This window comes from Somniosus microcephalus, unplaced genomic scaffold (assembly GCF_052327205.1).
Source record: "Somniosus microcephalus isolate GS21.2 unplaced genomic scaffold, FLI_Smic_1.0 unresolved_chr4, whole genome shotgun sequence".
Classification (NCBI taxonomy): domain Eukaryota; kingdom Metazoa; phylum Chordata; class Chondrichthyes; order Squaliformes; family Somniosidae; genus Somniosus; species Somniosus microcephalus.
Window position 1 is genome coordinate 25,432,669 of NW_028225182.1, and position 27,751 is coordinate 25,460,419.

Here is a 27,751-nt window from a genome sequence, read left to right on the forward strand (position 1 = left end):
GTGAGAGCATCAGCTCCGTCACTAACAGGGATCAGCACGCAGCTCCACAGAGAGGGAGTCGGAATCTGAGAACAGTAGATTTAAATGTTACAGCAATGGGTCGGAATCTGAGAACATTAGATTGGAATGTTGCAAAAATGGGTCGGAATCTGAGAACAGTAGATTGGAATGTTACAACAATGGATCGGAATCTGAGAACAGTAGATTGGAATGTTGCAACAATGGATCGGAATCTGAAAACAGTAGATTGGAATGCTACAACAATGGATCAGAATCTGAGAGCGGTAGATTGGAATGTTACAACAATGGGCAGGAGTTTCAGCTGGCAGTTTGACATTCTTTCAGAATCTTATGATGAAATGACATTAGACGATCGGATCTATTACGCACTTCAGATTATTCAATGCATTTACTATCCGCTCCTTGCTGCTGTTGGTGTTCCTGGTAAGTCTCTCTCTATCCAGCTATTCTGTTAACCATGTTTTACTGTATTATTGTTATTTTCATTTACTCTCACCTCCTTGCTGCTGTTGTTGTTCCTGGTAAGTCTCTCTCTCCAGCTATTAACTCTGCAAACCTTTGCTAACTGTATTACTATTCTTCATTCTTTGCTGCTGTTGGAGTCTTCGGTAAGTCTCCATATCCAGAAATTGGATCTGTAAACCACGTTTCACTGTATTACTGTTTGTCATTTAATTCTTGGAAAGAGCAAAGTCATTGTCTTCGGACCTCCTCACAAAATCCATTCTCTATTTATCGATTCAGTCCCCCTCCCTGGTCAATGTCTGAGGCTGAACCAGACTGTTTACATCCTCGGTGATCTCTTTGTCTCTGAGCTGAGTTCCAAACTCATATCCTCTGAATCACCAGTCCTGCTTATTACCACCTCCAGAATATCACCTATCTCCACTCCACCTCAGCCATTCCGCTGCAAAAACCTTCATCCGTGCCATTGTTAAACCCAGACTCGACCATTCCAATGTGCCCCTGGCCGGCCTTCTAGTTACAAGCCTTCATAAACTAGAGCTCATCCAAAACTCTGCTGCCCGTATCCTAACTCGCACCAAGTCCCGTTCATCCATCACCCCTGTGCTCACTGACCAACATTTGCTCCTGATCCGGCAACAGATCGATTTTAATATTCTCATCCTTAAGATCAAATCTCACCTTGGCCTCACCCTACAATTAATACCATTCCCTTTCTCTTTTCCCGTAGACCTGCAAACTGTTCCCCTTCAAGTGTTTATTCAATTCCTATTTTAAAGTTAATTTCTTTCACTCTACCTCTCCCACTCATCCTGTCTCTATTTGTCTTTCTCTTTTTCCTTCTCCCTCTTCTCTCTCTCTTTCTCTTGCTCAAAAATCATAGAATGGCACAGCACAGGAGGCCATTCGGTCCATCATGTCCGTGCTGCCTCTTGGAAAGTGCTAACTAAATAACCTGACTCTTTAGTCAGAGCCCTGTAAATATTCCCCTTCAACTAATTATCTAATTCCCTTTCGAAAGTTACTATTGAATCTCTTTCCACCACGTTCTCAGACAATGCATTCCAAATCACAACAACTCACTGCGTGTGGAAAATGCTCCTCATCTCTGATTTTCATCATCTATATTGAATCTCCTCTTATGGAAAAGGACAAAGGTAGACCAGGTGTAGAAGTTCTCAATTGGGGAAAAGTTAATTTTACTAAGCTGAGATGTGATTTTACAAAAGTGGACTGGAAACAAGGACTTGAAGGGAAATCAGTGTCAGAGCAATGGGAGGCAATCAAAGAGGAGATAGTCAGGCTTCAGATCAAATATATTCCCAAAAATAAAAACGGAAGGGACTCCCAAATCTAGAGCCCCCTGGATGGCAAGGAGCATACAGGATAGAATTAGCCAAGAAAGGGAAGCTTTCGACAGATACCAAGAGCTCAATACTATGGAAAGCCGAGAGGAGTATAGAAAGTGCAGGGGTGAAATTTAAAAAAAGGAAATTGAAGCACCACGAGAGCATCAAAAATATTGGCAAGTAAAATCAAGGAAAATAAAAATGTTTTATTAATACATAAAGAGCAAGAGGATAACTAAGGTAAGAATAGGGCCTATTAGTGTCCGAAAAGATGACCAGAATGTGGAGGCAGAAGACATGGGTACGGATCTTAATAAATACTTTGTGTCTGTCTTCACAAAAGAGAGGGACGATGTAGACATTGTAGGTAAGGAGGAGGAGTGTGAAATATTAGATGAGATAAAATTACTGAGAGGAAACATTAAGGTGTTCAGCATTTTCAGAGTAGATAAATCATGAGGCCCAGATGAAATGTATCCCATGCATTGAACAGAGGCAAAGGAGAAAATAGCAGAGGATCAGGCCATCATTTTCCAATCCTCTCTGGCTGCTGACATGGTCAAGAGGACTGGAGGACAGCTAACGTTGCACCGTTGTTTAAAAAGGGAGAAAGTGATAGACCAAGTAATTACAGGCAAGTCAGCCTATCCTTGGCGGTAAAACAATTAATGGAAAAATTCTGATGGCCAATATAAATCGGCGTTTAGAAAGTCACGGATTAATCAGTGACAGACACCACGGATTTGTTAAGGGAAGACCGTGCATGAGTAATTTGAATGAATTTCTGAGAACGTAATGAGGAGGGTTGATGAGGGGAGTGCATTTGATGTAGTTCACATAGATATTAGCAAAGCCTTTAACAAGGTCAGAAATGACAGGCTGTTCAAAAAGAAAAAGCCCATGGCATCCAAGGGAAAGTGGCAAGTTGGATCCAAAATTGGCTCTGTGTCAAGAAGCAAAGGGTAAGGGTCGACGGATGTGTTTGTGATTGGAAGGCTGTTTTTCGTGGGCTTCCGCAGGGCTCAGTACTAGGTCCCTTCCTTTTTGTGGTATATATCAATGATTTAGATGACCGTGTTGGAGCCACGATTAAGAAGTTTGCAGATGATACAAAATTAGCCGTGTGATTGATAATGAAGAAGAAAGCTGTAGACTGCAGGAAGATATCAAAGGACTGGTCTGGTGGGCAGAAAATTGGCAAATCGAATTCAATCCGGAGAAGTAAGAGATAATGCATTTGGAGAGGGCTAAAATGGCAAGGAAATACACGATAAATGGTAGGATAATGAAAAATGTAGAGCAACAGAGGGATATTGGAGTTCACGTCCAAAGTTCCCTGAAGGTATCAGGACAAGTAGATATGTTTGTTCAGAAAATACAGGATACCTTTGAACTATTAGCCTAGGTACAGATTATAAGAGCAGGGAGATTATGCTAGAACTGTAAAAAGCACAAGTTTAACCACAGCTACATTATTGTTTACAGTCTGGTCATCACATTACAGGAAAGATGTGATTGCACTAGAGAGGATACAGAAGAGATTTACGATTTAATTGCCAGGACTGGGGAATTTTAGCTATGAGGGAAGATTCGATAGGCTGGGCTTGCTTTCTTTGGAACAGAGCAGGTTCAGGGGAGATTTAGTTCAGGTGTATAAAATTATGAAGCGTCTTCATGGAGTCGATAGGCAGGACATATTTCCCTTCGCAGAGAGGTCAATAACCAGGGGAATAGATTTACAGTAATTGGTAGAAGTATTAGATGGGAGGTGAGACGAACTTGTTCACCCAGAGGGCGGTGGGGCTCTGGAACTCACAGCTGGAAACGGTGGTAGAGGCAGAAACTCTCATCACATTTAGAAAGTACTTGGATGTGCACTTGAAGTGCCGCACCCTACAGGACTATGGACCAAGATCTGGAAAGTGGGATTAGGGTGGATTGCTCTTTTGCGACCAGCGCAGACTAGATGGGCCGAATGACCTGCTTCTGTGCCATAAATTTCAAGTATTGTATAATGCTATGTTTCTTAAGCTTCTCTGCTCTACAAAAAACATATACTACATCCACTGGTTACCATTAATCTAATCTGCTAGTTACATCCTCAAAAAACTCTAATAAATTTGTCAAACACGATTTCCCTTTCATAAAACTATATTGACTCTTCCTAATCATGTTATGATTTTCTAAGTGACTTGATGCCATTTCCTTAACAATGGATTCCAGCAATTTCCCCATGACTGATGTCAGGCTAAATGGTCTGTACTTCCCTGTTTTCTCTCTCCCTCCTTTTGAAATTCCAATCCACTGGGACCATTCTAGCATCTAGTGAATTTTGGAAGATCAAAACCAATACATCCACTATCTCTTCAGCTACCTCTTTTAGAACACTAGGATGTAGGGCGTCAGGTCCAGTGGATTTGTTGACTTTTTGTCCCATTAGTTTACCTAGTACTTATTCTCTGCTTACATTAATTACATTAAGATCCTCACCCTCATTAGAACCAGACGATTGGAAGACAGCTAATGTAGTACCATTATTCAAGAAGGGTAGTAGGCATAAACCAGGGAAGTACAGGCCAATGGCCCTAACATCAGTGGTAGGGAAATTATTGGAAAAAATTCTGAGGGACAGAATTAGTCGGCACTTGGAGAGGCAAGGATTCATCAAGGATTGTCAGCATGGACATGTCGGGGCAGATCATGTCTAACCATTTTGATTGAATGATTAGAGGGGATGAATAGGTGTGTGGTTGCGGGTACTGCAGTTGATGTAGTCTACATGCACTTCAGTAAGGCTTTTGACAAAGTCCCAATGGGAGACTAGTCAAGAAGGTAAGAGCACATGGGATCCAGGGACATTTGGCTCATTTGATCCAAAATTGGTTTAGTGGCAGGAGGCAGAGGGTAATGGTCGAAGGTTGTTATTGTGACTGGAAACCTATGTCCAGTGGTGTAACGCAGGGATCAGTGCTGGGTCCTTTGCTGTTTGTAGTGTACATTAATGATTTAGATAAGAATGTAGGAGGTATGATCAGTAAGTTCGCAGATGACTCAAAAATTGGTGGAGTGGCAAATAGCGAGGAGGGAAGCCTCAGGCTACAGGACTATATACGCAGGTTGGTCAGATGCACAGAACAGTGGCAAATGGAATGTAACCCTGAAAGTGTGAGGTGATGCATTTTGGACGAAGAATAAGGCAAGGAAATACACAATGAAAGGTAGGACAGTAGGAAGGACAAAGGATAAGAGGGACCTTGGTGTGCATGTACATAGATCCCTGAAGAACATTAGAACATAAGAACATAAGAAATAGGAGCAGGAGAAGGCCAATCGGCCCCTCGAGCCTGCTCCGACATTCAATAAGATCATGGCTGATCTGATCCTAACCGCCAATCCACTATCACAGAACCATCTCCTGAATCTAACAGAATTAGACACAGGAAATAGGAGCAGGATCAGGCTACATGGCCCCTGAGCCCGCTACGCTACCCACAGGGCCGTGACCGATCCGAACCTAGACTCATGTCCAAATTCCTGCCTGTTCCCCGTAACCATTAATTCCCTTTACTTCTAGGAAACTGTCTATTTCTGTTTTAAATTTATGTAATGATGTAGCTTCTACAGCTTTTTGGGGCAGCATATTCCATGGACGTACCACCCTCTGAGTGAAGTAGTTCCTCCTCATCTCAGTTTTGAAAGAGCAGCCCCTTATTCTAAGACTATGCCCCCTAGTTCCAATTTCACCCATCATCGGGAACATCCTCCCCGCATCCACCCGATCCAACCCCTTCACAATCTTATATGTTTCAATAAGATCGCCTCTCATTCTTATGAACTCCAATGAGTAGAGTCCAATCTACTCAACCTCTCCTCATCCCCGGGATTAACCGAGTGAACCTTCTTTGTACTGACTCGAGAGCAAGTATGTCCTTTCTTAAGTATGGATAACAAACTGTACGCAGTATTCCAGATGCGGTCTCACCAATACCTTGTACAACTGAAGCAATACATCCCTATTTTTATATTCTATCCCCTTAGCAATGAAAGCCAACATTCCATTGGCCTTCTTAATCACTTGCTGCACCTGCATACTAACCTTTTGAGTTTCGTGCACCAGGACCCCCAGATTCCTTTGTACTTCAGTACTTTCAAGTTTCTTGCCATTAAGATAATAACTTGCTCTACGATTTTTCCTGCCAAAGTGCATAACCTCACACTTTCCAGTATTGTATTCCATCTGCCAGATCTCTGCCCATTACTTAGCCTGTCTATGTCCCCTTGCAGGTTTTTTATGTCATCCTCACTCACTACTTTCCCTCCCATCTTAGTATCATCTGCAAACTTTGATATGTTACACTCGGTCCCCTCCTCCAAATCGTTAATATAGATTGTAAAGAGTTGGGGACCCAGCACTGACCCCTGCGGAACACCACTAGTTACTGATTGCCAGTCTGAGAATCAGCCATTTATCCCAACTCTCTGCCTGCTGTTAGATAGCCAATCCTCTATCCATGCCAGAATATTACCCCCAATCCGGTGATTCTTTATCTTAAGCAATAATCTTTTGTGTGGCAACTTGTCAAATGCCTTTTGGAAGTCTAAATACAGTACGTCCACTGGTGCCCCTTTATCCACCTTTTATGTTATTTCCTCAAAGGCAGCAGGACATGTAGATAAGGTAGTTAAAAAGGCTTCTGGTTGCTGTTCCCAGAACTGCGGCAATTTAAGGGCAACGGTGTTCGTGTTCATTATGAGTATCTCGAAGAAAGTTGTCCAATGAGCTCGAGGTCACCAATGTAGGAATGGCAGTTCCTATCCGAATAACGAAGTCCAACGCAGTGAAACAAAATAATCAAACTTTAATAAACAAAATACTTTAACTAATTAACTACAAGAGCAGATGTCAGCAGGTCTGTCCAGGTCTCCAGCCTCTGCAAGACTGCCACTAAATACTGGAAACCGACGTCATGACGTCATCACGCTTTCCGCGCCAACTGGGGGTCACGTGATTGGCGTCATGGCGTCATCACATGGAAATACAAGAACCTACACACAGCTTAAAGGTGCAGTCCACAACTGCACCACAGAGTGGTTAAAGGAATGATTACAGATTGTTCAGTGTCTCTTGGTGGCTCCGCCACAATACTTGACTTCCTTAGGCGAGGGATAGAGTATAAGAGCAGGGAGGTTATGATGGAGCTGTACAGGCATAACAGTCGTCGAACAATGGGCCGCCTTTAAAGAAATGATTCAGGTACAATTGAGGAACCTTCCCACGAGGGGGACTGGTAGGGCAACCAAAGCCAGAGCTCCCTGGATGACGAAAGAGATAGAGATTAAGAGGAAGTAGAAAAATGGGGTGTATGGCAGATGTCAAGTTCAGAATACAAGTGAGAACCAGGCTGAATATTGAAACTTCAGAGAGGAAGTGAAAAAGGAAATAATAAGGGCAAATAGAGGGTATGAGAATTGATTGGCAGCTAATATAAAATGGACTCCAAAAGTCTTCTACAGGTATATAAATATTAAACAGGCAGTAAGAGGAGTAGTGGGGCCGATTAAGGGCCAAAAAGGAGATCTACGAATGGAGGCAGATGGCATGGCTTTACAAAGAAGAAGCTGCCTCCAAAATCATAGTGAAAGAGAAGATAGTTGAGATACTGGATGGGCTAAAAATTGAGAAAGACGAAGTACTAGAAAGGTTGGCTGCACTTAAAGTAGATAAGTCACCAGGAGCGGATGGGATGCATCCTCGGATGGTGAGGGAAGTAAAGGTGGAAATTGTGGAGGTACTGGACATAATCTTCCAATCCTCCTTAGATAGGGTGTGGTGCCAGAGGACTGGAGAACAACAAATGTTACAACCTTGTTCAAGGGTAAACCCAGCAACTATGAGCCAGACAGTTAAACCTTGGTGTACGGGAAGCTTTTAGAAACGATAATCCGAGACAAAATTTACAGGCACTTGGATAGGTGTGGATTAATTATGGAAAGCCAGCATGGATTTGTCAAAGGCAAATCTTATTTTAACTAACTTGATCGTGTTTTAACTAGCTTGACCGTGTTTTAAATAACTTGACCGTGTTTTAAATAACTTGACCCTCTCTTAACTAAGTTGATCGTGTTTTTTGATGAGGTGACAGAGAGGGTTGATGAGGGCAATGCGGTTCACATGGTGTTCAAGGACTACCAAAAGACGTGGATTAAGTGCCACATAATTAACTTGCCAGCAAAGTTGAAGCTGATGGAATATAATGTACAGTAGCAGCATTGATACAAATTTGGCTGAGTGACAGGAAACTGAGAGTAGTGGTGAGCTCTTGTTTTTTGGACTGGAGGAAGGTATGCAGTGGTGATCCCCAGGGGTCGGCACTAGGACCACTGTTTTTCTTGATATATATTAACGACTTCGCCTTGGGTGTACAGGGCAGAAATTCGAAATTTGCAGATGAAATAAAACTTGGAAATATAGTGAACAGTGAGGAGGATAGTGATAGACTTGAAGAAGACATAGACAGGCTGGTGGAATGGGCGGACACGTGGGAGATGATAATTAGTGTAGAAAAGTGTGAAATGATAAAATTTGGTAGGACGAATGAGGAGAGACAATATAAACTAAAGGGTACAATTTTAAAAGTGGTGCATGAACAGGGAGACCAGGGGGTATATGTGTACAAACCATTGAATTTAACAGGGCAGGTTGAGAAACCAGTTAAAAAAGCAGACTGGATCCCGGGCTTCGTAAATAGAGGCATAGAGTACAGAAACAAGGAAGTTATGATGAACCTTTATAAAACACTGATTCGGCCTCAACTGGAGTATTGTGTCCAATTCTGGGCACCGCACTTTAGGAAGGATTTGAAGGCCTTAGGGCGGGTGCAGAAAGGATTGACGAGAAAGATTCCAGTGATTAGTGACTTCAGTTACGTGGATACACTGGAGCAGCTGGGGTTGTTATCCTTAGAGCAGAGAAGTTTGAGAGGAGATTTGATAGAGGTATTCAAAATCACGAGGGGTCTGGACAGAGTAGATAGAGAGACACTGTTCCCATTTGTGGAATGGTCACGAATCAGAGGACACAGATTTAAGTTGATTGGCAGAATAATAAAGGGGTCATAAGAAAAAACCTCTTTACGCAGCGACTTGTTAGGATTTGCAGTGCTCTGCCTTAAAGGGTGGAGGAGGCAGACTCAATCGTGGCTTTCAAAACAGAAAGCGGATAAGTACCTTGAAGGAAAAATATTGCAGGGCTACGGAGAAAGTGCGTGGGAGGGGGACTTGCTGAAGTGCTATTGCAGAGAGGCAGCACGGGCTCGCCGTTTTGAATGGCCTCCTTCTGCGTTGTAACCATTCTATGATTCTAACTTTTAAGAAAGAAAGCGGTTCGCCACCATCGGACATCTCAAAACCCTTTACAGCCAATGAGGTACTTTTGGAAGTGTGGTCAATGGCCCAGAAATTTGGGTCGGGGGTCTTCCCACGGGTGCAAGCCCCCGACCTGCACTTACCTTGCACACCGGCAGTTGAGCTGCAGGGCCCCGTGGAATTCCGATCCGGGGCCTGGTCCAGCTGCCGGTGCGCTGTGCTTGCGTGTCCCAGGGGCGCAGTTAGTTCGATGAGCCCCCTGGGATCACGTGGGCCATGGGCAGCCAATCGGAGGAGGGAAATGCCCATTGATATGTACAGACAGGAAGAACTGTCAAGACTTGTAAATACTACGGCCCCACAATAGCGGTAAACCTTCAAATAATTTTTTTTTTAAACACACTTTTTAAATAAACTATAAATTACACTAAATAACTATTTTAAACAATAATTTAAATTTTTGAAGAAACTAATTTTATATTCTAACGGGGCTAAAAATATACTTACATTGCTTTAAAGTATTTAAAAAAAAATAAACCTGTGGAAAAAATGTTTTCATATTAATTAATGACCACTGACCTTGTAAGAAGCAGGCCTTACACCTGGTTTTTACATTTCTAAATTCTAAAGACTTATCCTCCCGGAGAAACCTTAAAAAAAAACGTAAGTTCAAAACGCACACGCAGCCTCCCGTGTGCATGCATTCGACCTCTGAACCCCTGCTTTCAGTGAAACGGAAGTGTCAGTTTCCCATGCATGCGCAGTGCATGCAAGAAACCGGCACTTCCATCGGGCACACGCGTGAGTACCCCGTGTGTACTCACCCGTGGGGACCCGAATTTCTGGGCCAATGTTTCAGTGTGGCAAACACGGCAGGCAATTTGTGCACAGGAAGCTCCCACAAACAGCAGCAATGTGATAATGACCAGATAATCTGTTTCTGTTATGTTGATTGCAGGAAAAATATTTCCCATGACAGCAGGGATAACTCCCCTGCTTCTCTTCGAAATAGGGCCATGGGATCTTTTACGTCCACCTGAGAGAGCACAGACAGGGCCTCGATTTAACGTCTCATCTGAAAGACGGCACCTCCGACAGGGCAGCACTCCCTCAGCACTGCACTGGAGTGTCAGCCTAGATTTATGTGCTACAGATCCTTGGAGTGGGACTTGACCCCACAGCCTTATGAGTCAGAGGCGTTTGTGCTACCCACTGAGCCACAGCTAACACATTATTTCGTCGTTTTTACTGTCACTTTCTCCTCTTTTGTTTTCAGCTTCAGATCAATACAGGAAGGGAAACTCTGTCCTCTCTATTTTTGGACTCTACTCGGAGCAAGGGATGAGGGGGTGGGGGAATATGGATTTGAAGTCGAAGGTCAGCCATGATCTTTTTCAAAGGCAGAGCATGCTCGAAGGGCCGTATGGCCTACTCCTGCTCTTAATTCTTATAGTTTAATGTTCATGGGCAGTTGAAATTTTGCACATTCGCTTACTTTTAAATTAAAACTGTGTACTATAAGGTGAGCTAGATTGTGTTGCAGTAAACTTTTGTGGTGACAGTGGTTCAATGAGTCTGTTTGTTCAATGACTGTAATTAATGTCTGTTACAGTGAGACCTACTGATGTCACTCACTGATGTCCCCCTGCTCTAAATAATTGCAGTGTATTTTTAATATTGTATTTGAATTGCTCCAGATAGCTTACCGTAGTTGTGATTTGCAATGCACGATGGGTCATAGCGTGCATTAAGTTGAAGAGATTCTTCTGGAAGTAAAGATGGCTGTTAACTGAACTCTGTCTCATGCAAACTCTTTTAATTGCTATACAAGCAAGGTTATAAACTCTCGAGACATACCAAAATTGCTGACGAGTACGTCTGAATATATGTGGCACTGCTGTGTGAAAGACTGTTGGGTTTTATGTGTTTAAAACTGTTATTTTTGCCGGGGACTAACGACTTGATGAAGGCGTGGAAAAGTAAAGAGTAAATTGGGAAGGACATTTATTCAACTGTGAAACGATCTGTGAATTGAAGCACTAAATAACTGATAGTGATTTTAGTTGAGTTCAGCATTGGAAGGATCCTTCGTGAATGATAATTAGGAGCCTGAGAGAAGGAAAATGGCTGGAGTTTCGGTAACATTGGACCGTTTGATGAGAATGTCGAACAATGGAGCTCATACACAGAACGATTTGAATACTTCACACAAGCAAATGACATTGGAGGGAACAAGGTAGTACCTACATTGTTAATTGTGATGGGACCAAAGACTTTCAGGCCTAGAAATTCACTAGCCTTAGCGCCGCTTTTGAGGCGCTAGAGGGACTAGCGCCAGAGTTATGGCCAGTTGAAAAATTCCCTGGGGCCCTAAAGCGGCGTTGCACCGGTAGCGCTGCGCCGGCACCGATGATGTCATCGGTGTGCGCAGCGTCCCGGTTGCCATGCCGACGGGCCCCAGCGCCAAAATTCAGTTGCGGCCACCTCGCCCGTGGCAGCCGCAACTAAGACTCTGGCAACAGAGTCCAACATGTGTTTGCGCCAGCGCATTAAAGGCCCCGCGGCGGCCGGCCGCTTTCCCACCGGCCGCCTGCCCGCAGCTCCCTCCCCGGACTTCTCCCCGCCCCCCGGAACAGATGCAAGCCCGGCACTTGTCCGAGGTGCCGGGCTCATTTTTAAACAGATTTGCGCGGGCCGCGGCCGGGTGCAGGCAGCTCCTCCTTAACGGAAGGAGGAGGCCTGCACTTCCCCAGCCTGCCGCACCGCATCGGGTGCCGCAGCGCCGGAATTGCGGCGCTAAACGGCAGTTAGCGCCCTTTTCCAGGCGCTAAGACCCTTCAGTAGCGCCGGCAGCCGTTTGGGCGTGGCGCTACTGAATTTTTGGTGCGCGCAGGGGGACTTAGCGCCGGCACTAACTTCCGGCGCTAAAGCCCTGGCTAAGCCAAAACCCAATTTCTAGGCCTCAATCTTTTGCGTACTTTAGTGCATCCAGATAAACCAGGGACTAAACAATATAGCGAAATTGTGGAGATATTAAAGGGCATTTTCGCCCAACCCCTAGTCATGGCCGAGATGTTTAGTTTCCACAGGCGTAACCAGGAAGAAGGAGAAACTGTGACCTTGTTTGTAGCTGCACTAAAAAGACTATCAGAGCTCTGTGAGTTTAATGACGTGCTAAATGATACTATAAGAGACTGGCTAGTATGGTATGAGAACTGAAGCCATACAGAAGAGACTATTAACGGAGAGTAATCTGACACTACAAAAGGCCATTGAAATCAGTATTTCCATGGAATTGGCAGCTAAGGAAGCTCAACAGTTGGGTGCAACAAAAAAAGTGCACAAAGTAAGAACAGAGAGTCAAAGGCCATGTTTCCGTTGTGGCAAAACGTGGCATCTTTATTCTGCATGCTGGTGTGTGGACATGGATTGCCACAGCTGTGGTAAAAAGGGACATATTCAGCGAGCATGCAGAAATAAAAAGGGCACAGAGAAAACGTCAAAGACGGAAGGAAGAAAAAAAACATGCAGCAAAAGACAAAGCAGCATGTCCGCTCTGTAGAACAGGACAAAACAGCGGCAAATGACACACAGAGGAGTAACCATCACTGAACGTGCTGACTGTAGCTGTGGATTCGCATGGCTACTGGGTCTCACCTTGCTGGAGGGGCAGCCTGTGCGAAAGCAGATCGATACTGGGGCAGCAGTATCTCTTATGACAGAGACAGTCTACAAAAAGCCATTAAAGCACCTTCCACTTCAGCCAGCTAACCCAGCGTTAAAGACATATACCAGTGAAAGAGTAACTGTGAGATGTATCACTGAGGTCACAGTTCAGTTGAATGGACAAACTAGGAAGTTACCACTCTACGTAATTAAAGGAGACTACCCCTCCCTACTGGGAAGTTCGTGGATGGAGAGAATAAATTAGACTTGTCATCAGTCTACATGATGTCACAAAATGAACCACGCTTAACCGCCATCTTAAAAAACATATAGAAGTCTTTAATGGAGAACTGGGTAGCATGAAGGATATTACTGTGAAGCTTCGTATTATGCAGGATAGCAAACCCAAGTTCATGAAGGCACGACCCGAACCTTATGCCATCAGACCAAAAGTCCAGGCTGACTTAGAAGCCCTTGTTGAAAGCGGAGTACTAGAATAAGTCAGCGTGATTGAATGGGCAACACCCATCGTACCAGTGCACATGAAAGGGGGCAGAGTTAGGATATGTGGAGATTTTAAAGTAACTGTTAACCCTGTATTGTCAATGGAGCAATATCCGCTTCCCCATATTGATGATTTGTTTGCGGGACTTGCTGGGGGCCAGACGTTTAGTACAATCGACCTCTGTCAAGCCTAACTGCAAATGCATGTGGATGAACAGTCATGAGAAATGCTGACTATCGTGACGCACAAGGGCCTATTTAGGTATCGTCGGCTTCCTTTCGGAATTACATCAGCTCCAGCGCTTTTCCAACATGCTATGGACCAGATCCTTAGTGGATTGCCTGGAGTCCAGCGCTACTTAGGTGATATCTTAGTTACTGGGTGTGATGGCCAAGACCACCTCCGTAACTTGGACGCAACACTACAGAGACTGAGGGATTATGGACTCAGAGATTGCAGGGATAAATGCGATTTTTTTCAGGCATGAGTTGAGTACCTCGGTCATGTGATCAATGCCACAGGCCTTCACAAGGCACCGTCCATGACCAAGGTAATCATGACACATCAGACACTGGGGTCACGCCTACCCTGGAGGGGAGCAGGGTGTTAGTGTCTGATGAAAGAGAAGCTCCTGGACCCAGCAGGCTGCAGCAAGCTCAGGGGCCATCTACCCAGAGGGTGAGTAGGCACCCGAGTTCTGCTGCACAGAACTCGGATGAGGACCCCGAAATTGCAGCCATGAATACCCAGGTCTTGTGCATGCATAGTAAGTTAGTGGGTGCAATGGCAAAGGTGCACAGCAGCATGGATGCATTGCCTAGGAGCGTGGAGCTGTCTGCCACTAGTACAGCTGTCATCCATGCGCAAACCCTCGAACCCATCCTTCGAGTCTTAGAGTCATAGAGTTATACAGCACAGAAAGAGGCCCTTCGGCCCATCGTGTCTGCGCCGGCCATCAGGCCCTGTCGAACCTAATCCCATTTTCCAGCATTTGGTCCGTAGCCTTGTATGCTATGGCATTTCAAGTGCTCATCCAAATGCTTCTTGAATGTTGTGAGGGTTCCTGCCTCTACCACCCTTTCAGGCAGTGAGTTCCAGATTCCAACCACCCTCCGGGTGAAAAAGTTGTTCCTCAAATCGCTTCTAAACCTCCTGCCCCTTACCTTGAATCTATGCCCCCTTGTTATTGACCCCTCTACTAAGGGAAAATGTTCCTTTCTATCTACCCTATCTATGCCCCTCATAAATTTGTACACTTCAATCAGGTCCCACCTCAGCCTTCTCTGCTCCAAGGAAAACAAACCCAGCCTGTCCAGTCTTTCTTCATAGCTGAAGCGCTCCAGCCCAGGTAACATCCTGGTGAATCTCCTCTGCACCCTCTCCAAAGCAATCACATCCTTCCTATAGTGTGGCAAGCAGAACTGCACACAGTATTGCAGCTGTGGCCTAACCAGCGTTTTGTACAGCTCCATCATAACCTTCCTGCTCTTATATTTTATGCCTCAGCTAATGAAGGCAAGTATCCCATATGCCTTTGTAACCACCTTGTCCACCTATTCTGCTGCCTTCAGGGATCTATGTACATGCACTCCAAGGTCCCTCTGATCCTTTGGCTTTCCTAGGGTCTTACCATTCTTTGTGTATTTCCTTGCCTTGTTAGTCCCTCCAAAATGTATCACCTCACACTTTTCAGGGTTAAATTCCATTTGCCACTGTTCTGCCCATCTGACCAACCCATCTATATTGTCCTGCCGACTGAGGCTACCCTCCTCGCTATTTACCACCCCACCAATTTTCGTGTCATCTGCGAACATACTGATCATACCTTTTACATTCACATCCAAATCATTAATGTAGAACACAAACAGCAAGGGACCCAGCACCAATCCCTGCGGTACCCCACTGGACACAGGCTTCCAGTCACAAAAACAACCTTCGACCATCACCCTCTGCCTTCTGCCACTAAGCCTGTTTTGGATCCAATGTGCCAAGGCACCCTGGGTCCCATGGGCTCTTACCTTCTTTGCGGGAATTTACTGAAAGCCATACTGAAATCCATGTATACCACATCCACACACCTAGTCACCCCATCGAAAAATTCAATCACATTAGTCAGACAGGATCTTCCTTTGACAAAGCCATGCTGACTATCCCTGATTAATCCATGCCTCTCCAAGTGGAGACTAATTCTCTCCCTCAGAATTTTTTCCAATAATTTCCTTACCACTGATGTTAGGCTCACTGGCCTGTAATTCCCTGGTTTATCCCTTCTACCCTTCTTGAATAATGGTACTACATTAGTTGTTCTCCAGTCCTCTGGCACATCCCCTGTGGCCAGTGAGGTTCTGAAAATTTGCGTCAGAGCCCCTGCAATTTCCTCCTTTGCCTCACACAGCTGCCTGGGATACATTTCGTCCGGGCCTGGGGATTTATCCACGTTTAAGCCTGCTAAAACTGCTAGTACCTCCTCCCTCTCGATGCTAATATGTTGAAGTATATCACAGTCCCCCTGCCCGATTTCTATGTCTAGACCGTCCTTCTCCATAGTGAACACAGATGCAAAAAATTCATTTATAACCCCACCTACATCTTCTGGCTCCACACACAGATTGCCACTTTGGTCCCTAATGGGCCCTACTCTTTCCCTAGTTATCGTCTTGCCCTTAATATACTTATAAAACACCTTAGGATTTTCCTTTATTTTGCTCGCCAGTGTTATTTCATGGCCCCTCCTCGCTCTCCTAATTTTTCTTGTTTCAAGTATCCCACTGCACTTTTTATACTCCTCTATGGCTTCCTCTGTCTTTAGTCCTTTGTATCTGCCAAAAGCCCCCCTTTTTTTCCTAATCCATTCCCTTATTTCCCTTGACTTCCAAGGTGCCCTGGGCTTGTGAGTCCCACCCTTGACCTATACAGGAACATGTTGCCATTGTACTCTCTCAATTTCCTTTCTGAAAGACTCCCATTGCTCCGATGTGGATTTTCCTACATGTAGCTGAACCAAGTCCACTTTGGCCAGATCCTGCCTTATCATATTAAAATCGGCCTTCCCCCAATTTAGAACCATTATTTTCCGCCCATCTCTGTCCTTTTCCATGACTGCCTGAAATCTCACCGAATTATGGTCACTATCACAAAGTGCTCACCTACTAACACTTCTACCACTTGCCCGGCCACATTCCCTAGAATTACGTCCAGTACCGCCCCCTCTCTTGTAGGACTTTCTACATTCTGGCTGAAAAAGCTCTCCTGGATGCACTGTAAGAATTATGCACCCTCTAAGCCTTTCACACTCTGACTATCCCAGTTAATATTGGGGAACGTGAAATCCACCACTATTATTTCCCTATTATTTGCACATTTCTCTGAGATTTGCCTACATATCTGTTCCTCTATCTCACCCTGACAGTTTGGGGGCCTAAAGTACACTCCCAGCAAAGTGCTTGCCCCTTTTTTGTTTTAAGTTCTACACATATGGCTTCATTAGAGGAATCTGTTAATATATCATCCCTCCTTACAGCAGTACTTGACTCCTTGATTAAAATTGTGACACCCCCTCCTCTTTTACCCCCCCCCTCTGTCTCGCCTGAAGATTCTGTACCCCGGAATATTGAGCTGCCAGTCTTGACCCTCCCTCAACCATGTCTCCGTGATAGCAACAATATCGTACTCCCATGTGTTCATCAACACCTTCAGTTCATCCACCTTATTCGCAAGACTCCTTGCATTAAAATAAATGCCATCCAGCCTTGCACTATTCCCTTTTGCCGTTACATATTTTCTCTGCCTTCCATCCTTGCCTCATTGCAGAGAATGGTTCAATTGCAGGGAGACTCTGGTGAACCAGAGCCATGTGCAATGGGTGAGGAGGCAGGATTCATTGCAGCACAGGCCGAAGCATCTCAATGTCTTACTGATGCAATTGAGTCATTGGCTGGTGCCATCCAGTGTCAGACTGCTCTCATGCAATCTCAGATTGATGACACGCAAGCACTGACTGCTGTCAACCTCGTTGAGTCGCCTACAGTCCCCCGGGAATCTTTCAGTACCGCAGCAGGCTTGCAATCTTTGCTCGAGCAGATTAATCTGGATGCTGATGTTCTGCCCCGGGCGAGTGGCAGTTTGTCGGTCGAGCAGGAAGATGCTGTCCTCTCTCAGGATTACAGCATTGCTGCTTGGCATGACCTGCAAAACAGCCAGCCCAGACTGCTGCCGTCCATGCAGAGTTGGCACAGTCTACAGCCAGACCCTCCATGCACAGGTCTAATCGAGGGCGTCCTTCAAGGCAATCTCTGGATCCAGCATTCAGTAGTCTTCCACCACCCTTGCTGCAGCCACTGGAGCCACATTAAGAGGAGCAACAGGGTGGGATGGGCGGAAGTGCGCAGGGGATGGAGGCAACCTACGAAGGCCCAACAGTGCAATCTGTAAATAAATCGGGGGAACGTTTGTGGGAAAGGTCGAGGTTGTTGTTATTATATTTGTTGAATGTTTTGCTGTTTATCTCCATGTTGTGAGAATGAGTTTTGTTAGTTCATGTTTTGTTGGGTTTGTTTCTAATTGTTTTGTCCTAAATAAATGACACAGAGTTTGTAACGTAAATATTTTTTTAATTGTTACTTTATATCCTTTATGAGTTGACTCATTGCAGCTTTGCCCGGAAACAGGGGTTGCAGGATGCTTTCAATGATGTGCTTCTTCATCCCAGAAGCCATCTCCTCAATAACGTATTGTTTCGCTGTCTTATGAGCTGTTCAGTGACGGGCCTTGCAGTGGCAACATTGCTCGCCTCCCTCCCACGTTGGTGCTGCTGATCTTCCTCTTCATCCTCCTACTCCTCCTCTCCCTCTTCCTCCTCCTCCTCAGGTGGTGCTCCAATCCTTGGTGGCAATGGCTGGGCCCTCATGATTGCAAAGTCATGAAGCATGCAGCATACAACAATGAAGAGGGAGACTCGCTAGGGAGAGTATTGCAGGGCTCCTCCTGAGTGGTCCAGACACCGGAACCGTTGTTTCAAGACACGACCGTCTGCTCTATGAGGTTCCTGCTGGCGCTATGGCTATCATTGTATTGCAGCTCGACAGGGGTTTTGGGGTTAAGGAGCGGTGTCATCAGCCAGGTGCAATGTGGATAACCCGTGTCCCCGAGGAGCCATCTACTAGGTTGACACGGCGGTTGGAAGAGGTCTGGGACTCCAGACTGGCGCAGGATATAAGTATCATGGCTGCTGCCAGGATAGCGGGCATTGACGGCGAGGGTGAGCTGTCTCTGGTCACAGGCCAGCTGAACATTCAGAGAGTGGAAGCCTTTCTGGTTTCGGAACACCTCTGCATTTTCATGAGGTGCCCACAATGCCACATGCGTGCAGTGAATGGCACCCTGAAACATGGGAAGCCCACTATCCTCACAAAGCCACATGCATGTTTGCGATGTTTGTCCCGGGTCATGGGGGGAGAGATGAACTAGCATTTCCTCTTATTGGAAGCCATTGTCACCGCCAGGATAACAGGCATTGATGGCGAGTTTGAGCTGTCTGTGGTTACAGACCAAATGGACATTCAGAGAGTGGAAGGCCTTGCGGTTCCGGAACACCTCCACATTATCATGAGGTGCCCACAATGCCACATGCGTGCAGTCAATGGCGCCCTGAACCATGGGGAAGCCCACTCTCCTCACAAAGCCACATGCACTTTCATGCTGTTTGTCCCAGGTCATGGGAAGAGATATACTGGCATCTGCTCTTATACAATGTCTTTGTCACCTCCCAGATGCAACAATGAATAGCGAACTGGGAGATAGTCAGTATGTCCCCAGTAGAAGCCTGAAAGGAACCGCTGACTTTGAAATTCAGAGCCACTCTCACCTTCACTGCCACCGACAGGGACGACCTAGTCATGAGCTGAGGCGGCAGATCTGGTTGCAGGAGGTGGGAGAGCTCAGTGACCACCTCCTCGCTGAAGCACAGCCATTGGAAACATTGCTCCTCAGACAAATGGATATAGGAGGAGAGTTGCTCGCTGAATATCCTGGGTGGATAAGGCCGCCTGTGCAGAGGCCTAATGGCCCTCCTCCTTCTGGCCACTTTTGCCACACTCTCTCTTTCCTTCCTGCGCCTCTGCTGCCTCCGAAGGTGAAGCTGGACGATGACGACGCCCTGAGTTAGTGCAGCCCAAATACAAGTTTCTAAATATTGTTAGAAGAAAGGTGAAATAAAAAGGAACATCGAAAATGGTGCTCAGGACCCGATAATCCTTCGGATAGCGTCGAATCTCTCCAGACGTCTCTCCCCCTCTCAACCTGCATGTACCAAAAGTTTCACCAAAAAGAAGAGGCAGGAAGTGGACACCTTTAAGAAGCGCTCCCCACAGCCTCTTCAATACTTGAAATCTTTTTGCTCTACTTATCGTCCCTAGCTGCAGGTGGAAAAGCAGGGGACGTGACTCAATATCCGTTCCGGGGCATTGCATGCTCGCATGATATCATGATCTGTGGGTGCAGGAGATCGTGGTGGTGGACTTTAGTGCCAGTACAAAATGTCTGGCTGATTTCATGAGCGGCGCTACAATAGCTGCGCTCGGGCACTAAGCATGTAGCGCCGCATTAGCACCACCCAAAGTCGCTAAGGGGAGGCGCTAACCAACGGAATTTTTCCCACATGTTTAACTGTTTTTCTCTCTTTGTCGTTCCCCATCCCATCCGTGCTGCTGTCGGCTATTGATTCTGAACATGATATCGTGTTACCAAGATTCAAATGTTCTATATTCACCTCAAGGAAATTTATTGGAGGTGACTCTTTATTTAACGAATTTCAGTCTGCTACCTACACTCAACATTATAATGGGCCAATTTTCCCGCAGGTGCGGGGAATTGTCGGGTTCCCCGAATATCGGGTTCCGACACGAATCTAAATGGGTCTGCCAGCTGGATGCAATTTTCCCTCAATTGGCCAATTTATTTCCAGCGTGTGGGCACCATTGCTAATTGACTATTTCCAGTCAGAAAGCCCCACACTATGGTGTCATCATTCGTGGTGCTTTTAAAGTCTGTAGCAAGCATTGCAACCACTGCAGGCTTCCCAACGAGCCGTTCAGTATGGCAGAGGAGCCTGCAGCAGCTGTGGCCAGTGCCAGACCCTGAGCTGCCATCAAATTCGATGAGTCATCACTACAGACAGTATTGGATGGGGTTAGGGCCCACAGGGAGGTCCTCTTCCCTTGGTCAGGGAGGATGAGCCCGCCCACTGAGACCAAGGCTGCATGGATGCAGATGGCAGCAGATGTGAACTCTCTGGGAGTCACCAAAAGAACATGGGTGCAGTGCAGGAAGCGATTCCAAGACCTTCACCGTAGAGGAAAAGTAAGTATGAAGTTTCCATCACCCTCAACCTGATACCCATTGCCTTTCCCCAACAGCACTCAGCTTCAGCACTCTCTTCCTCCACATCCCACTTCACAGTCACATCCATGCACCCTTACCCATTACCTCTCTCTCTATGCTCACATTCATATAACTATTCCACCATGCAGCCCTCACACTACCTCTGACTCTGATGCTTTTAACACAACTGACAACAAACAGGGAGGGCCCTTGGTCTTGCAGCCTCACACCATCTTTGTCCCCCTCTAAGTATCTATGCTATGCAATCTCTGCACTCACTCCTGCATTCTCACTCAAACTCCACTTGTCTCCCTCATTGCAGTAAAAGAGAGCTCACAATAACAGAGAGCGAGCCAGGACTGTAGGAGGACCACCCTCAATAGCCCAACTGATCCCATGGGAGGAAGGAGTGCTGGAGATTGTCGGGGCTGATGTGGCTGCGGAAGCTGGGGAAGGAGAGACAGGGGCAGGCCTGCAAGCTGGTGACAGAAGAGTTTTCCAACTCTCTCATTGACATAGCATGAGTCGCTGTTATGATTCTGAAGCTACATCATTTAGATTTACGAGCATCTGCAAAATCCAATGTGCATGTCGCCTTGGCCTCACATGTCTAACTCTTTCCTTTACTCCCCCACAGGACCATCCAGAGCCGCCATCCCCACTGTGGAGGAGGAAGAAGTTGTGCATCCAGACTCTTCACTGAAACTCCAACCTCTGAGGGTGCAGCGTCAGCAGAAGTAAGCACACCCAGCACCAGCGCAGACACTCGCACCTCGGGGGGATCCTCGGGACATAGAGTAGTGTTGTCTCCTGGTGTTTCACAGCTCACAAGTGCGCATCAGCAGATTGTGGAGACATGGACAGCAGTGCAGAGTCCTCGACGGAGGGCGCAGGCCTCTGCCAGCTCAGCTCAGCTGCATGACGGCCCTCTGCCTCTGGGTCCATCTGCAAGAGAAGAGGTGATGGATCTCCATGTACAGATGCAGGAGTTTCTGGCAGGTTTTTTCTCCAGGGTCGCTGCGAGTGCGGAGTGAATGGAGGAATCCATAATGAACATGAGCAGAGCATTAGTGGAGTCATTGTCGCATGAACGCATCACCACGGAAAGGATGGCTACCTCCGTGGTAAGGCTGGCTGCCGCTGAGGAGAGGAGTGCTACGGCCAAGGAGAGGAGGGCTACAGCCATGGAGGAGCTTAGTCGCCAGGGTATCGAAAACATGGTGAGTGAATGACATCTCTTGAGGAGCGATGGGCATCTATTGAGCACAGAAACCAGTCCTTCATGGAAGTCCTTCTGAGCAGGATTTCCAGTGCAGATACGGGTCGCCATGGCCCCCCCTGATGTGCAGCAAGGTGCTCTCCAGCCACTTGCAGGCGCTGAGGGGGACCTGACCCATGAGGGGGAGGTTGCTGCCACTCCTCAAGGAATTGAGTGCTCCTCTCCACGCGCTCACACTTCCTTGCCACTGCAGAGCCCTCGGCCAGAGCCGCATCAGAGTCCACACCCAAGTGAGATAGGTGTTTCAACCCCTGCACAGCCACAGGAGCAGCAGACTGCTGGCGAGCCCTCATCGGCTCGCCACCCCAGAGGATGCCCGCCAAAGGTGTCGAGACAGGAGCAGCAGGAAAGTGAGCAATGGGCCTCCACTTCTGCTGAAGCCCCAGGGGAACCACTACGTAGAAGCACGCGTAAGAGAAAAATAAAGCACTAAGCACAAGGTTATTCACTTGGCTGAAAAGTTTGGTATATAGTTTTAATGCCATTAGTATCTTGTGCATTAAAAATCTGATGGCAACTGCTGCAGTTGTGGCGTCTGTCATTTGGCGAATGGGGATTTCACATAGAGGCCTTAGCATTACTTGCAGATGTCAGCAAGCTAGTCAAATAGGTAGATATGCGCAGGGATTAGCCATTGTCCATGCTCAGGTAAGAAGCAGCGAGGCTACCATGTTTGATGTACCAGGCTAAGCAAATCTGGGCAGGATGAGTGAGTTACTTGCATTCCAGCCAGCAATGTTCTCGCATAATGGTGCCGCTGGTTGATGGGCCTCTGCAGGATTGTCGCTTTCGGCCTCGTCCTCCTCCTCCTCCTCCTCCTCCTCCTCCTCCTCCTCCTTGCATCACCTCATCCAAGGCGGCTCTGTGAGGAGCCTCTTGGTCCTGTGGAATCTGCAAGTCATGACGCTGTGCCATGTTGTGAAGTACACAGCAAACCACGACATTTTGGAGAACCTGGCTGCGGAGTACTGTAGGGCTCCACCTGATCTATCCAGGCATCTGAAGCGCATCTTCAGCAATCCGATGGTTTGCTTGATAATGCATCTGGTGGAAATGTGGCTGGAGTTTTAGCGCCACTCAGCTTCGTTGGCTGGTCTCCTCAACGGCATCATTACCCAACTTCACAGGGGATAGCCCTTGTCTCCAAGTAGCCATCCCTGAAGTTCGTCCGGTAGACTGAATAGCGGAGGCAGAGTAGACTGGTGCAGTATCAGGGAGTCATGGCAGCTTGCTACTTGGCACAAACATGCAAAATCTCCTCCTTGTGGTCACACACCAGCTGAACGTTAAGGGAATGGAAGCCTTTGCGGTTGACAAAAACTCCTGGATTGCGATGAGGTGCCCTAAGGGCCACATGTGTGCAGTCAAGGACGCCCTGCACCCTTGCAAAGTCTGCCAGCTGAGCTAATCCACACGCTCGCACCCTCACACTTGCATGATCCCTGGTGAAATGGATGTGATTGTGCACGAGGGCAAAGAGTGCATCGGTTACCTGCATGATGCAAGTGTGTGCGGCCGCCTGGGAGATGCCGCTGATGTCTGCTGCTGATCCCTGGATGGAGCCTGAGGCAAAAAAGTTGAGGGCGGTGGTGACTTTGATGGCCACTGGTAAAGAGTGTCGACCTGGTGCTCTGGGCTCCAGGTCTTGCTGCAGCATTGCGCTGATGTCAGTCACTACCTCTCGCAAAAGTCGGAGCCGCCTTTGGCACTGCTGCTCAGTCATGTTGAGGTGGCTCACCCTGTGTCTGTAGACTCTATTTGGGCGGTATCTCATGCACCGACGGCCTTCCATGCACTGGCCCCTTCTGGCCTGTGCTGCCTCAGGTGTGTGAGCTGCAGCCTGTCACTCCTGCTGCTGCTGCTGTTGCTGGTGATGCTATTGTTGCTGGATCTGCTGCTGCCTCCTCTGCTGTTGGAGATCCTCTAATGCCAAGAAGGGAAGAAAAAAAAAGCCTCCCATGCCTCTGTTGAAGAAGCGCTCAGTGTGGGTGGTGAGAGGGACTTCCCAGAGGCTCATACTGGAGAAGTATGTGAGGCTCCAACCTTCCACAGCTGTGCCTAAGCCTTGAACAAGTTGCCCCAAGTCTGAAACAACAAGGTCCTGCAACCTTAAAATGCAGTCTGATTAAATCTCTTCTTCCTGTCTGACTTGCAGCTGAAAGTAATCAAGCCGACATTGTTCACGCCAAGTTTCATCAGCGGGGTTCCCACCAGGCGTGTTTAACTTGGGGAAAGGCTGAAAATAGCAAGGGCCCCTTAAAATGGCATTATAGATGCCAATTATTGGTGATTAGGCTCCCGACGACCTGTCCCGCCTGCTGCGGGCGGGACTGATTCGGTTCAGATTGAAACGCCGGGTGAAAGTCAGACGGGGTGGGGGACCAGGTGGGAGGTCGTGACCCCCCATTTTTGCGATCCCCCCCCCCACACGCCTGAAACGCCGGCTGACGGCTCCAGGAAAATGGACCCCTTAGTATCAGATCCGAAGAATGCTGTCTTGGTTGAGGAGACTTTTCACCTAATGGCGAAATGTCATCGACCTGAAACATTAACTCTGTTTCTCTCTCTCTCTCCCCACAGATCCTGCCTGACCCGCTGAGTATTTCCAGCATTTTCTGTTTTCATTTCAGATTTCCAGTATCTGCAGTACTTTGATTTGGTTTTCACCTAATGCTCGGTATGGTTACTGACAGAGTCACAGGAACAAATCCAGGCAGATCACATCCACATCTTTAAAAGCCAGAATCATCCGCTAATCATTCAGTTACAGTCAGTGTCCCCTTCCCTATCCTCTCCAATTCTGCATTAGTGGCACTGCTTCTGATGGTTAAAGTAGGATTACAAAGATAACTTATACTCTCACAAAATGTTCATTCAGCCAGATTTCAATACATTTATTTCCAATCATTCTTTTGAATTGACAATTGGATCCCATGCCCGTCTGTCACGGTTCAGTGTATCTGTCAGTGAGACCCAGAGAGATTCTCTATTGCCTCCTGCTGTACTTCAGGATAAACATTCCCAGCTGATTGTCACTGAAATACTGAGGATAAGAAAATCCTTTGATATCTTCTCGTCTAATATTCTCTGCACTAGATGGAAACAACAGGTGAAAAAGTACAAGGATAAACATCTTCCATTTGTGTTCAGATACTTTACAACAGCATTCGGTGGCACTTTGCCTGTGGGATAAATCGTCTGATTTTGATGTTGATAAATGCATTTAGTGGGACATTACCTGGTCAATGATCACTATTTTTTTCAATTCAGTGTCCATTCGTATTGATGAAATTTGCAATGTTATTTGGTAAATCTTCCTTTCTTTGAACTACGGTTTGGGTATTTCAACAAAAATGTGGAACACTCAAATTTCAAAACACTTCTGATAGCCCAGTTATCTTTATAACTGCAGTGCACTTGTATTTATTATCTTAGCATTGTCATATTACATCCACACATTTTATATACAATTGCCTGTAATTAATGCATGCCAAGTTTGCAGTTTCTGTATATTGCTGTTGCATTCATTTTCAGTTCAATATATCATTGATATTCTAACCAGGAGCAGGAATCCAAGCGGGATTTGCCGCTGTCCAAACACAGGGGCACAGAAGCGAATTGCACCGCTCCAAATAATGATGGATCCCGGGACATAAAGGCTTCCTGAAAGGTTCTGGTCCTTTGTGTCCCTGGTACCTCAGGTGGTGCTTTTGTCTGCTGGGCTAAAGGTAGATTGATCATTTAATCTCTCCTTGATCAAACATCTGTTATTGTCATGTTGAAGTCATTCCCATTTCATTTATTGATTCCACAATTTATTCCTTATTATTCTTACAATAAATCCTGTATTCAGCAACACAGCTAATAGAATTAGATGAGTTGCAGATTCCTCCTCGAATTCCATCAAACTGCTGCTCTTGCTCCCAGCCTGATGTGTAATTTCTGTTTATTTCTCTTCCTCACAGTGAACTTAGTGACGATTGTGATCCTGTCTCGGGGAAAGTGCGGTCTCTCCAAATGTGTCACTCGCTACCTGGTGGCCATGGCAGCAGCGGATCTACTGGTCGTTATCCTCGACCTGATATTGAGGCACATTCCGATTGTTTATAAGGAACAGTTTTATTTCGTGCAGTCCATGCGTGTGTGTAATATCCACGGTGTCCTGCTGTTCGCAGCCACAGACTGTTCTGTTTGGTTCACCGTCACTTTCACCTTTGATCGATTTTTGGCCATTTGTTGCCAGAAGCTGAAAACTAAATATTGCACCGAGAAAATGGCGGCTGTGGTTCTGGGAACAGTGACAGTGCTAAGCGGATTAAAAAACATTTTCTGGTATTTTATGTTCACAGATCGGTATGGGCTTCAGAACTACCCCTGGTTTTGTGATGTCACAATGGATGGTATGATTTCCCGGGTCTGGGGAACAATCGAGTTCCTTCATTATGTTCTCACCCCGGGGGTCCCATTTGTGGTGATTCTGCTGCTCAATGCTGTTACCGTCAGATACATTTTAGTGTCCAGCAGAGCCCGCAGGAGACTCCGGGGTCCCAGCAGTGGGGAGAGACCCAGAGACACAGAGATGGAGAGCCGCAGGAAATCCATCATTTTACTGCTTGTTATCTCTGGCAATTTCATCCTGTTATGGGCAGTGTTTATGGTGTTTTCTATATGGAGCCGAATGGTTGATTTGGGGTTTGAGGCTATATTTCTACCTGATTATGTAATGGAACTGGGATTCATGCTGCAGCTGCTTAGTTGCTGCACAAACACTGGGACTTACGCCATGACCCAGACTAAGTTCAGACAGCAGTTGAAAAATGTGTGGAAATATCCCTTTACTCTGATTGTAAAATTCATTAAAGGATGAGAAGAATCGGAGACTTTGCAGCCTGAGAGTTGAAAGTTCCCTGGGCCTGATTTTGTGGGGCCCCGCACAAAGATGGCAGCTCTGGTGCCACGCACAAAGATGGCGGCTCTGGGGCCCAGCACAAAGATGGCGGCTCTGCAGTCCCGCACTAAGGTTGAGGCTCTAGGTCCCAGCACAAAGATGGTGGCAATGGGGTCCAGCACAATGTTGGCAGCTCTGGGTCCCACGCAAAAATTGTGGCTCTGGGGTCTCGGAACAGAGATGGCAGCTCTGGGGCCCCGCACAAAGATTGCAGCTCTGGGGTCTCAGAACAAAGATGGCAGCTCTGGGGCCCCGCACAAAGATTGCAGCTCTCGGATGCCGCACAAAGATTGTGGCCCTCTCTCGGGACCTTGCCCTGGCGGCGGGAGGCAGGCGGGCTTCCTGAGGGCAGCAGCAGCTGGAGTTCTGGTTACCACGAGACCAGTCGGCGAGCCAGAGCAGCCCGGCTTGGCCCGGGCCACAGGATCCTGAACAACCCAGCCCGGGGAGGAGAAGGCCCGCCACCAGGATTTTATTAATCATTATAACCCTTTATAATGCTTTCCATCATTACAGCACTTTACAGATCTTTCTAACGCTTTGTAAATGATTATGACCATCAATAAAACATTATGAAGCTTTTAAAATCATGATGAGACTTAATAAATCATTTTTATAATTCATTCTTGGGATGTGGGCTTCGCTGGCAAAGCCAGCATTTATTGCCCATCCCTAATTGCCATGGAGAATGTGGAGGTGAGCCGCCTGTGACAAGCGACTGTCTTGCTGAGCCATTTCAGTGGCCAGTTGAGAGTCAATCACATTGCAGTGAATCT

At 46.6% G+C, this 27,751-nt stretch overlaps 1 protein-coding gene across 1 annotated transcript; it reads left to right on the plus strand.

The window, feature by feature from the left end:
- LOC147090047 (putative G protein-coupled receptor 139) lies at window positions 1-27,577 on the plus strand. Its single transcript, XM_085977125.1, has 2 exons — window positions 1-444; window positions 25,993-27,577. Exons 1-2 carry the CDS (start codon window positions 96-98, stop codon window positions 26,892-26,894), a joined length of 1,251 nt encoding a protein of 416 aa, XP_085833251.1. The 5' UTR covers window positions 1-95; the 3' UTR covers window positions 26,895-27,577.
- Window positions 27,578-27,751: the final 174 nt, after the last annotated feature.

Coding starts and splice junctions, on each gene's coding strand:
- LOC147090047 (XM_085977125.1), top strand. CDS start 96: ATGGGTCGGAATCTGAGAACATTAGATTGGAATGTTGCAAAAATGGGT. Junction 445..25,992: donor TGCTGCTGTTGGTGTTCCTG/GTAAGTCTCTCT, acceptor TCTTCCTCACAG/TGAACTTAGTGACGATTGTG.